Source organism: Dermacentor variabilis, chromosome 3 (genome assembly GCF_050947875.1).
Source record: "Dermacentor variabilis isolate Ectoservices chromosome 3, ASM5094787v1, whole genome shotgun sequence".
In the NCBI taxonomy this organism is placed as follows: domain Eukaryota; kingdom Metazoa; phylum Arthropoda; class Arachnida; order Ixodida; family Ixodidae; genus Dermacentor; species Dermacentor variabilis.
The window spans coordinates 59,745,460-59,758,613 of record NC_134570.1 but is presented as its reverse complement, the minus strand read 5'-3'; the positions used below and the strand labels follow the sequence as shown (position 1 = coordinate 59,758,613).

The window sequence follows — 13,154 nt, the reverse complement described above, 5'->3', positions numbered from 1 at the left end:
ACTTGGTTGCCAGAAGTGGAATTGCATGCAGTAACGAATCGACCACTTATTCCTTGCAAGGGGCCTTAAATTGTAAATAAAATGCTCTATTTTGGACATATTCTTTTTTTCGCCCATCCGATAGCTTAGACTTATTTACGTTCCCCGTGGAGTCCGAATTATCAGTCGTAAACTGTATTAGAATGTATGGCATCAATTTGTAGAAGGAATGTGCTTTCCAATAGTATCTTCAAGTGTACATTTATTAACAATTCTTTGAAAATAATTATTTAATAACAACCTTTGTTACGAAAACGAGAAAACTCCATAAAAATATTGATGCTGCTCTGCAACAACAGAACATACAAAAATGTCAAAATACACACTTTGAATAAAAAGGCTATACACAACATTCCTGCAAACGTAACCTTTCTATCTGTAGTGAAGTAGGAGCGGGAGAAGTGAGGGTAAAGACAACGGGGTACATGAAGCAGCGTGTCACAGTGATGCTGTGCATAACAGCTGAAAGCGTCCGCTATACATCATCCTAAATAGGAAAAATATTCCAAGCAATGTTTTCCTAAAGATGTCCTCATGAGAGTCCAGGAAAAAGGATGGATGACAGCCGAGCTGATGTCAGACTCTATTCTCGTGTGGCAGCAGAGTATTGCTTGGCGGACCTGCAGGCACGCACGTGGCCGATGCTTCTGTTGGACGCGTTTTGCAGCCATCTTACGCTGGAGGTAAAAACCAAGCTTCAGAAGAGCAATTGTGACTTGGTTGTGATTTCAGGCGGCACAATGCCAGTGCTACAACTTCTCCGACGTTTCAGTCAACAAACCTTTTAAGGCTAATCTTCGACATACCGTATTTACTAGATTCTAATGCGCCCTCGATTGTAACGCGCACCCGTTTTCTGTCACCAAAAAATTTTAAAAATTAGAACCTCGATTGTAAAGCGCACCCTTTTTCTGCCAAAAGAAAAAAGAAAAGAGTACAATACTGCGCATCTCGTGCTTTCATATAAAAATACTACTTTTTCTCATGTGGAAAAAACAGATTTATTCCCAATACACTAAAGTTGCGATGAATAAGAACACAAATGGAAGCGGCGTACCTTGCCTCCAAGATTTTCACTGCACCGGTACGAATCACCTAGGGCAATAGATATCACTCGTCAACGCTATCAGACAACTCCTTATCCCTATCAACAGAACAAAGCATTTCATCCTTGGTGCCGTCCATGGCATTCGAAATCCCGCACTTTTTAAAGGCTTTGTTAACCATGGCAGACGGGATCGTGCACCATGCATGTTTCACCCACCCAGCAAAGTCCTGCAGCGAGGCGCGCTTCATTTTATTGGCGGGAATGAATTCGTGGCAGCCACTGACAAGCCATTCGGTGTAGAGCGCCCAAATTCGATCTTTCACTAGCTTGTTCAAACAAACATTGAGTGGCTGGAGCTGCGATGTCATGCCGCCGAGTATCATGACAAGGTCGTTGTTGCTTGCAGCCAGCTTGTCCTTGATACGCTGGTCAAGGTGGCACCCGAACGCGTTGAGCACAAGCATCCCACGCAGACCGAAACTGCCGCCGGGCCTCTTCCGTCAAACGTTATCAATCCAGTCAGCGATCAAGTCCGTAGTCATCCAAGCTTTTTCATTTGTGCGCACAATCACACCACTCAGAAACACAATTCCTTGTGGGAGCATCTTCCATCTGAAGGTAAGATACGGGGGCAGCTTGTGCCCATCCGCAGTGCAACAAACCATTGTGGTGACTAGTCTTTTCGTGGCTGGACGACAAAACGCGCACTTGCTTTGCCCCCTTCTTTTCAACAGTTGTGGTGGCAGGCATGTCAAAGTAGAGCGGCATTTAATCGGCGTTTCCAATCTGTCCAAAGTGGTAGACGTTTCTACAGCGCAACTTCAAAACATACCGTCGAAAACTGTGCAATTTCTCTTCATATTCTTCTGGCAATTTTTGGCACATCCCTGTCCGCCGTCGAAGAGAAAAGCCTTTTCTTTTCACAAAATTTGACAGCCAGCACCTATTCGCTTAGAAGTCACTCCGCATTAGCCCTTCCTGGAGGGCTAACTGCATCGCTTGTACTTTGAGCAGATTGCTCGTCACAGGGCACTGTGCCGCTCGCTGCTCTTACACGTATTCTGCAAGCAGTTCTATTTCGGCGAAGCGACCCTGCTTCGCCGAAAAAAAAAACAAAAAAAAAACACACATTTCTTGTTGCTTTGCTGGCAAAAATATTCTTCTGTTTACGCCAGTCCAGCACGCAAGTTTTGGAAACTCCGAATGCCCGTGATGCAGCCCGATTTCCATCTGTCTCAGCGCACATGATAACTTTCCTTTTAAGGGGGGAGGAGGGGATCAGAATTAACTTTATTGTTTCTTGACAGAAAGGGCTGAAATTTGGCACACACACTGCACATTGTAATAAAAAGACAAATCTAAAATTTCATTAGGATATCTTAATTAGTTTTTGTTTTATAAGAATTTGTAAGTTCCTTGCTTGTGGAAAGCCTGGCACAGTAACGAAACATGATAGGGAGCAGGGAATACTTTGTATGTTTGCACAGATGTCTAATCTACATCAAGACACTGTTCGATTTTTTTTTTAAAGCGCTAATAATTTTTTGCTCAACATAACATGCACATGACTGTGCTTCACTGCATGGAGCCATGTAGTAATTGTGAAATAATTAAATAATGGAAAGATAAAGAAACATTTCAAGACTGTCTTTAAGTACAGCACAGCTTGTGGATCACAGCAAAACAAACTGGGCCAAAATCTGTCCAGCCATTGTTGTGCTACGCTTTCCACGAGCGAGGTGATTGACAAAAAAAATGCAATTGAGAAAACTGGCTGCAAAGTTTTAACAGCACTGCAAATTTATTCAAAAGCACCAGGGCCGTAATATTTTGAATCATTGCTGTGAGGCATCTTCTTACACCTTTGCCTCGTTGTTTGGTGGGCTTTGGATGCCTTCTTCAGGCGTTCTTTATCCTTTTCTTGTGCCGTCTGGAGTAGTGCATTACCACCATTTTCACTGCCAGACCGAGCCTGGTATCGCAGTGTACACCCACAGAACGCTGTTGGCATCTTGGGCACAGAGTTTTAGCGATCAAAGAGTTCATCGCGGAAACAGGCACAATAATGAACTCACAGTCACAAGGGGCCGAAATTTGTTCTTGGCATTGCTGCTTCCGCTCAGTCGCGGACACTGCGCGAAGGGAGTCGCGAACGCTGCATGCCTGCGCTTCTGCAGTCACCGCTGGCACAAAACGCGGCTCGAGGCGCGTCTGAATCGTGCGACGATTCGTCTGGTGAGCCTTGAGTCACCATACAGTATGTAGCTCGTCGACGGTTGGGGCTCACTCGCAGGCTGCGTGTCCCTGTCGCACGATGCATCGGAAACGCACACCGTCTCTGTCGGCGATGGAGACCTTCGACCCGCGTCGCCTCCAACAACGCGATCTCGGTTGCTGACTCGCGCGGCCGTACGCACAGGTGCGAGAGTCTCCGTTGGCACGTCTTCCGGTGGCTTGGTTATCAGTGTCGATGTCACAGGGCGATTGTCGGCTTCGCTGCTGGAATCGCACGGTGCAAGATAACGCGGCACGTTATCCGCGTGTTCAGTCGGGTTCTGCGCTTCTCCCGCTGGCCGCCGTCTTTTTCTCGCCGTAGGAGGCTTGCGCTTCCGTTTTCCGAAGGCATGCTTCATTTAAATGTTCTTTTCGAACGAGCGACGATCCATCACTGACCTGGGAGCTTCCATAAATCCGAATTCTGCGAGTGTCAAACGAAGAAACACGCCGGCGTGGTTTTCAAAGCAGACAACTGCGGTCCGCTGTGATTGCCAGCTTGCCCGCTGCTGCAGCAACAACCAATGGCGAGACGCCTTTCAGTACGGCAACCAATCGGAGGCCCGCTTTCATCGCAGGGCCCGTGTGACCGCCTCTAGCAGACCCGCGCTTCTTTTGTGTTTGTGTGTTTGTTACAAGATGGCGACGACTGAAGAATTCAGAAAGGGAATGGCGAAACTTCGAGCTTTCGAACGATACCAAGATGGCGGCGTTCGGTGGCGGGAAAGACGAGTTAGGGCTCCGCGAACTGCGGTGATTTTACGCGATTTAAAGCTGTTTTCTCGCCCTACGAACTCATAAATTAATTTTTTTCGGGCACTTTTAGTGCGTTTTCAGTTAAACCATTTTGATACAATGTAGATTAGGCATTGCAGATACCGAAACGCGTCGTTGCCAAAAATCGATCTTTTTTGCGATTTTCGCGATCTGATCCCCGCGTCCCCCCTTAAGTGCAGCATCACGGTGGACTCGGCGTGTCTTCCCAGTCAGCGCTTTCATGCTGATTGAATAAACGCAGGAAACGGGAAGACAGGCGGTAGATCAGGTCACACCAGAGCCTGATTACATGTACAACATGGAGGTATGCGCATGGAGGAAGCTACTGCAGCTAGGCTAGAAGCGCATACGAGGTGGACATTTTTCGAATGCCGATGGCGATATGGTAACGCGGATTTAGGGTCGTACTTGATTCTAATGTGCATGTAATTTTTGCGCCTGTTTAATAGGAAAAAAGGTGCGCGTTAGATTCGATTTAATATGGTAAGTATGACGAGTGGGTGCAGAACTCCAACTGGAATAAGACATTGATGGAAATGATGCATAAAACATTCCCGTCAACCAACGCAAAGGGGATTTCAGATGCGTGAAACTGGGTCCAAGACAACGTTGTGGCCATGTCATTTAAGAAGTGTTCAATTACAAATCATTTCGACGAAACAGAAGACAACCTGCTGTGGGATACCGAGAGTGGCGACTCAAGTGGCGCGACGGACTTAAGTGACAGTGACCGAGCAGTGAGCATTAGACGCAAGAGGGTGTCCGAGTCTGCACTTGGGTATCTTTCCTTTGAAGGTTCTATTTTTCGAAACTGAACACCTCCCCTCACTTTGGGCAACCCGATCGTGAAAAAATGGAATGCTTAGAATCGAATAATTACGGTAGCTCTTTGAGGAGATTGGCGCGTGTTGATGATTTCCATAATATGGCACATACTGACAATGGGGGAACTGGCCACAAAGTGGCCGGTACATTTAAGATGAGTAAGAAATGGAGGAATAAAAGCCTTCTCACATTGCCTAGAAATACAAGATTTGTCACATTGCCTAGCACGAGTACATGACAGCACATATGCACGCCAGTTTTCTTTATGCCAAGGACACAGGAACGAAATGCGCAAATTTATAGCTTTTCATCAACCGCTTCACGGAAGCTTCACTTCTTTAAAATAATTTGCCTCTGTCAGTAATGGCATCCACTTTGCCTTCGTCATGTTTGTCGATGATGTTGAAGCACGGCAAAGGCCAAATGTTGCGTAACGCCGGTTCCCAAAAGTCAGTTTCGCAGCAGCAGTAAAGCATAGGCACTGCATTGCGATGAAACACGACAAATGAAAGAAAAAAAAAAAAAGAGGTCCACTGTCATGGGACACAGTATGTATTCCTTAAGGGGGGTCGTGGCTTTGAAAATCAACATCCTTATTTCTTCATGGATTTTGATTAAAATTGGCACAAATGTTTAGAATGTCTCCCTGATGCTTCCATAAAAGTTTCAGAGCGATATCTTGAGAACATTTTATTCAATTTTACTGAGCAGATATTTTCTCCCTCCAACTTTCTCGGGAGCCTGGGGCATTAAAAAAAAATGTGATAGAAGGCTTGTTAAGGGGGCACACCCCTCTTTGAAAAATTTTTTTTATTTGTGGATTGATTGCAATGAAACTTTCATGTTTCATTAACTTTTATGCACTGATCCTAAATCTGCATTTATTTTTTCCATACAACAAACAGTTTTCAAAATATTTACAATATTATGTTTTTCATTTGGAGTTTGATAATTTCCCAAACAATTGATGCAGTGATAAAATTTAGCATACCAAATTAATGTTTAACATCTAAGGAATGTAGTAAAACAAGAATGAGTCTCCTAGGCCAATTAGGTCTAAAGCTAGGGGTTGCCAAACCCATTGCAGTAAAAGTTCCCTCACCTGCTTTATACAAAGTAACTTTTAAAAAAATGTTACTGACCAATATGCGCAGTGAAATTAGCCTTACTACAGAGAGTAAGAGTTTCTGTTTTCAGGGGAAAAAAAATTACTGTGCTAGCACAAATACAAACAGAAATATGTTCACTCCAAAACTGCTAGTGTGTCAAAATTGTAGTTTTGAGAAAATGAAGAAAAACGGTTTCAAGCACCTTTATGAGAACGAAAGCACCTCAAATTACGAAAATGCACCTGGGGAATAATCTGGGTGCATCCCAGATTGGTGCTTCTTTTTTGCCATCGTCTGGAGGCCTAGTGACAATGCCCGTTTTTTCCTGGAAGCAGTGGTGCGACGCAAGTCTTTTTCTTTGGCTCTTTTTGAGCCGGAGTCTGTCACATTCATATTCATTTCTTGAAGAATGGCTGTTGCTGCATATTCATTTCCAGTATTGAAGCGTAGCACTGCTTCTGCAACGGCTGCCTCCACAGCAAAAAGGGAGAAATGCTGTTCTTTGGAAATCATACTCCAGATGACTGAGTGGAACGATTCATTGGAGTTTTGGGTTCTCCCTCGCTTGCACCTATTCAGCAGCTTTACATCTGCCAAGCGCTCATACACAGGCAAAAGGGCCTTTGCCACGTCCGCTGGCAAGTTATACTTGTGCCTTGGTTGTGGCTCACCTTTTGCTGTTGCCGCATTATGACGGCACCAAGAATCCTTGCCACTTGGGCACAGGCTGTGGTTAGAGCAGCTGTCAGTTGACGTGACATGGTGGTACGTTGCCATTACCGCTCTCTGCATGGCGTCAACATCACCACAATGAGACTTGAGTGCTCGACCATAATAGGCACTCAGCCTGTTGATGAGGTCTGCTGTGAGCCTCCCCTTGCCACCAAGTCCCCGCATGCCTTCACTTTTGTGCTTCTGGAGCAGGTTTCGAAGCGCTGCACCCATACGTTTTTGTACATGATTGATGCAGTCTTCTTTCTGAACATCTACAAAGCCGTACACCTTTGCATCCTTGATAGCATTAAAAGTGCGGCTGTCACCGTCGCATAGCATGGTTGTGTACTTTACTTTGTTGCGTTCTAAAGAACGCTGGAACAAGATTAATCCAGCCTCAACTTCCATTTGGCCAGATTTACAATCGGTGTTCTTCTGGCACTGATGGGATTTCCTCCACCCAGCATACTCTTCAGAGTCAGGTGTGGGTCCAATTTCACAGCCCAAACAAAAGTTTGAAAGCACGACGTAGTCCAGGATGTAGCCGGTAAATAGCTCCGCCACTGCGCCTACTCCTATATGCGAAGAATGGCCCCGCGTCATCCAGGTGCCATCAAAGCACACAGCAATGTTGCCTTTGTGTCCAAAACACAAGTTTTCGTAAAGTGCAACCGCTTTTTCTGCGCACTGCACCATAACAGCCTCAGCTGCACGTGTCGCACCGGGGTTCAGAGTTTTTTTCAAATGCTGCTGAAACGTCTTGTTGTGGAGACCTCGGCCAGACAGGCCCATCGCTGCGAAAATGTCATTCATGGCTGTCTGGCCGTTACCTGTTGCGAGCATCGCACGCCCGGCAAGGATATTAATTTCAAACGGGTTGCATTTCTTTTCACCCTGTACCCGTCGCGAACTCCACTCAGTCGCTACCTCACCGCACCTCTCGCAGATCAGCATCAGTTTCACTGCGAGGCCGTACTCGCGATCTCCTGTCACCATCTCCGCGCGTCCTTGACAAGTCTGGCAGCGCAAAAAGCCAAGGAGGGAGTTTATCGCACGCATGTCGACGGCAGTAAACGCTGCCTTACGTTCGTCTGTTACCGACGCTGCCGCGCCGCCGAGGTCCGTGAATGGCTCCATCTTTCGCGTCGTTGCTGCCGTCGACGCAAGCCGCTCGAGCGTAGCCTTTTCACGAGCGCTTGCCTCCCTTACGTCGCTGTCGGTGACAGTTTTAGAGTCAATTCTCACTCGGGCGGACACTTCAGACGCGTCGGGTGCGCTGTCCACCGATGCAACTTCCAGCGAGGCATTGTTTGGTTCTCCGCGGCAGGGCGGTTGCCCGTCCGTGCGTCGGTCGGCGAGTCTGGCGTCCGCAGGCGTGTTGGCTGCACTGTCCAGCGAAGCATCGTCCAGCGAAGCATTTTCTGCTTCTCCACGACAATCGGGCGGCTGACGATCCGCAGAAGTGATGGGTGCACGGTTCAGCGATGCGTCGTCCAGCGATGCATTGTTTGCTTCTCCGCGGCTATCATGCGGCTGCTCGTCGGCACTTGCTCCTCGTCGGTCGCTGGCTTCAGACGGAAAAGAAGACGATTCCCCTACTTTCTTCTTCGTTTTCCTTCGTCTCCGGCCGAACATATACACCGAATGGTGCTTCTTCGGTCCCCCTGGCATAGTTCCGTGCAGTACCGAGGACTCGCTCAAAATGGCGCCATGTGCAGTGCTCATGCCAGGGCAACCGGCGTAAGCCTATCAGATGGTGCCATTCGGGTCACGTGCTTTTTCCGACCAATAAGAACGCGCGTTGAAGAAAACTTTGCGCTTGTTTTATTTTACTGCGGCTGGCACATGGTGGCTGGCCGAGAGAGGAAGGGAAGCCAGACGCGCGAGCTTTCAAACAAGACCAAGATGGCATAGGTGCGGCTTTTCGTTTTTGCGCGGCGCGCGGTCGTAACTAGCGCTGTTTGTCCACAATTTAAAGGGCGCTTTTAGAAACTACACTATTTTAAATCGACATTACGGCGCAATTACGCATAAGATTTAAATGGAAATTTGCTCAAAGGTGCAGAATTATGCCATGAATCCAAAAATGAAAAGATTGAAAATCGGGCTTTTTGACCGATTTTCGGTCCCAAAGAGCCGTGTCTCCCCTTAAGTACTGACTGCATAGCTAAATGCATGCTCAAGGTTGTGACATTTGTGATTTTTTCGCAATGCAAAAATTTTGGAGCGACGTATTTTATGTTAACTTCGCATCAAGCACACTTTCGGGGTAGACGAATAGCCATATCGTAAACTTACAAAGGGTCAAGATAAGTAAGCGAGAATGTCACGACCTGCACTGTAGCCCAAGGAACGTGAGGGAGAAGAAAAAAAAAAAAAAAAGAACGGAGTCAAAATATGTTAAATCGCATCACTGCGCAGAAAAACAGTTTTGACAAAGCGGCTCTCAAAGTATTGCATCCTCTTCAGTTCTCTAAAAGGTACCCAATGTGTAGTCTTTGGGGTGTTTTGTGATGTGGAGGTTCTTGTTCATGTGGCCTCAGGTCTAGTGTGCTCCCACCCCCCCTCTTTTTACAGGGCACTCTTTGCTCCTGTTGCTCTACGAAGAGCATGGTGCCTAGGTTTCAAACCAAGTGACGTGCAGAACTCTGTGTGGGCATGAATATGGTTCCAGTGTACATTCAGGCAGCCTGTACCCACGGGCTGCCTGATTGATAGCAAACTCCAGTACAATCGGTGAGGCATTTTTTTTTTCTTTTGGTAGAATTGACCATATTATTGAATGAAGGCTCCGAGTGTCAGCAGCCTCCTAAGTCATCTTTACTTGACAATGGCTGTACAAATAAGGGTCAGGGAGCCAGTGATAGATACGCAGCTGCTAGGTGCTTTCCAGAATTGCACTTTTGTATGATGCCTCAATCACTTTTGCAGCCAAGTGTCTGTGCCATGCCCAAGGGGCCTAGTGAACATAGTTTATGATCAGGTTCTCTTTATGAAGGGGTGGTATGACTGATATTGTCACGAGCTATCGTGACAACACGATAATAGAGTTAAAGCACAATATGCTTGGTTGCAGGTGCGAGGTGCCGATATGCAGAATGCCTAGCCGCAGATACAAGAAGCAGACGCACAATGTGCTTCGTCGCGCAGTCTGAGGTGCCGATGCGCGAAATACCTAGTCGCGGACTCGAGGAGTCGACCCTCGATGCGCTTATTCGCGCAGTCCGACATGCCGACGCGCGAAATGCTTAGGTGAGGATCTGAGAAGTCCGTGCGCAATGTGCATGATCGCCGAGTCGGAGACTCCCTATACGTGAAATGCTTAGCCATGCGTCCGAGGATTACGTGCGCGATGTGCTTGGTCACGAATTCCGAAACACCGAGTACTGAAAGGCTTCATCACATGTCCGAGGATTCCGCGCGTGAATCTTGGTCGCGAAGTCCGCGTCACCTATGTTCGGAATGCTTAATGTGTGCACTTGCGATCTGCTGTCCACAGTCGGCGCACCAATAATACCTTATACTGGCAGGCACCTTTAGAGCTATTTCGGACATGGCTGTGGTGAGTTGAGCCTTTGGGGGCAGTAAAAGATGTACTTATTTTTCTGGACTTCCCGATTTTTCGATTGTTGACTGTATTACATCCCACAACCACAGCCTGGCTACAAGAAATATAGTGGCAAGAAAAGGGAGAGGCAAGTAGGCTCACCTGATGCGCGAGCTGCTCCTCGTAGGAAGAACGCATGAGTGCAGCAGCAGCAGGGTGCATCAGGTCCTGTGGCCGGGGGCCACCTGGCGGGGGCCCGTGTGGTGCGCCTCGTGGAGGACCACCGCCACCCCCGGGGGGCGCCGAGCCTGGCCCACCAGACGGGTAGCCAGTCACGTACGGCCCGGCCGAGGGAGGGGGCTCCCCTCCAGGGGGCATCGCCATGGCCACTGCTGCTGCCGAGAGCGGGTCATGATGAGGGGGGTGCAGGTGCAGGTGTGTGTGGGCGTGCGCATGCGTCGGGGGGACGTGGAGCTCACCTGCCATCTGCAACCTGAGAAGGGCAAAACAACAAAAAAATGGAAGGAAGTGAAGTTAGCAATGCGCATTGTGCCACACAGGGTGCCATACTCAGAGAAAAGGACACATGTAAAAGGATGCAAAAGGAAAATTTTATGTCAGGCTAGATTGAATGATTAGGCTTCTGTAGTAACGAATTTGTGATTTATGGCAATAACAGAACTTCTGTAAGCAAGAAAGAAAATGAAAAGTGAGAGAAAAACGGAAAGAAAGAAAGAAAAAAGTAAATTCAGAGTGGTGCCACCTGTTGTAGACTATGGTACTTCACTCGTGGCATCTGCACTGGCAAATTCCCAGAGCGCCATACAGGGAGGTTACGTGGAGATTCGCCAACTCATCCATTTTGCCATGGGTAGCTCAAATTGAGCAGCAGCAGCAAGACCTATAGCGGCAATTACCTACACAATTAAGTAAGATACTGGCATAATGAAAACAATTACAGACGTCTAGACAAATAATCCATCAATCTAGCTTGACTTTATATTCTCCTTTAGTGTCTTTTTAGAAGCCACTTCATTTCAAGACAAGATATTTTGAAAGCTAAAGAACGGGGAGGAACCAGAGACATTTTGCTTAGATAATAAAGTTGATCAATGACACCACGTCCAGCATTATCAGACCTGGTGTTACCAGTGTTATGATGCAGTCATTTAGTAATCAGGCCAGCAGCATATGTGGCCATAAACACATAAGCAAGAGTGCTGCATGTCTGTCTTTCTGTCTGAGCTCATGTGCCGCAGTGATTGCAAGAACAGAATGAGCCGACATATCATGACACATCCACCTCCTTGGTTAGAAAACTGGCTTGTTTAGAACCTTGTTTATATGTTCGTTTATTTTTTTTTTTTGGGGGGGGGGGGGTAGAAACAATAACGAAAATGCACCAACTTCAAAACTTGCTAATCAAAGTCACTAAAAAAATTTGGCTTGGATGCACGCCGAGCTAGCAGGGCCCGAGGAGCTCGAGGCATGCATTCTTGTGATTATGTCCGATAGCTCACGTTTGCCCTCTTTGAATTCGGCCTGGGTCAGCAGCTTCTCAGGGGCAGGGCTTTTTGGCGGTAAGTTTCGATGTGTTTACTCGGCAAGAATCATTGTGTCACAAGATGTTGATGTGTGTTGAGCTGGTACGGCCCAAGGGGCCTGAGATGCGCTTTTGTTATTTTCCCACTGCGTTGCCTTTTAAGGTGGCCACGAGACACAAACGAAATCGAGCTGGTGTACATCAACTGAAACATACGCTACCAGAGCGAAACATGACGCTTACTTCACACCGCCGGCAGCAAGGGGCAACACTTGGTTTATTGCCTATTAAAAGTGCGCAGTCCGTTTCAAATGGCATACGTCAAACGTGCTGTGAGACGAGATAGGTGAAGATGCTTGGCAGCCATAGCTGTGAATGCGAGATGCGACGGCGCGCGAGGACATCTGTCGGCACCGGAAGAGCAAACGGTGCATGCTGGCATTTTCACGTGCCATAGGCAGGCATGCACTTCTAGGAAGCTACCATGGTGAGCGCCCACTGCACTCTATCGCACGTGCCTTACACATTTTCTTGTTTACACAGGATCTAGCGACCAGAAAACGTATACAACCACAGTTTAGCAATGTACTGAACATTGGTGCCAAAAGATTGTGTTTTCTAGGACCTTATTAACTAGTAAAAAAGGAGCGCAGCTGCAGTGGGTAACTTTTTTGTGTTCTTGATCGCAAACGTTGGTGCCGGGAAGTCGTATAAAACGGGATCGTACCAACGAGGTTCTACTGTACCACAGTAAATTATTTAGGATGCTCTAAGACTTTACAGCATTTTTTTCTGAGGTTTAGAGGGTCTGGCCCTTCATTTATTGCAGAAAATGAGAAATCAGAAATGCGTGCAAGTACTCCACTGAAACTTGCGACAGGACACTTGGGACGAGACAGTGGCAAAAGGGACACAAAACTTTGTATGTATGTGACCCTCTTGCTGCTGTCGCAGCACGAGCGTGTTGTTGGCAAGACTGAATGCAAATGCTGAACTACCAAATCCGGGCTCTGAAAGGACCACACTTGTGAGAGGAGCCAACCAGCCACTGACTAATTTTGCGGACAGAGAAAGGAGTGCAGCAAAACTGCCTAAATTATTAAGCAGGTTCAATAAACGAATTTCGAGAAAAAGTAATTTCATTGCACTGTCAGTGACACATAAGGGTCATTAGTAAAAGTTTGGTCAGCCTCGATTTCCCAATAACATTTAATTGAATGACACGCTTTTGTGTATTACACATTCACCAAATACGCATATCGCACAGTGGCATCCATG

The 13,154-nt window shown here is 47.1% G+C and overlaps 1 protein-coding gene across 7 annotated transcripts in view; it reads right to left on the bottom strand.

The window, feature by feature from the left end:
* The window catches only part of Gug (arginine-glutamic acid dipeptide repeats grunge), an 87,012-nt gene that overhangs the window by 31,618 nt on the left and 42,240 nt on the right, over nucleotides 1–13,154 (bottom strand). For 6 of the 7 annotated variants that reach the window (XM_075685288.1, XM_075685287.1, XM_075685290.1 and 3 more), the window contains exon 15: nucleotides 10,496–10,826. In XM_075685288.1, the coding sequence (XP_075541403.1) occupies nucleotides 10,496–10,826 (331 nt within the window). The remainder of the gene's footprint in view (nucleotides 1–10,495; nucleotides 10,827–13,154) is intronic. The other variant, XM_075685289.1, reaches the window with a different exon arrangement.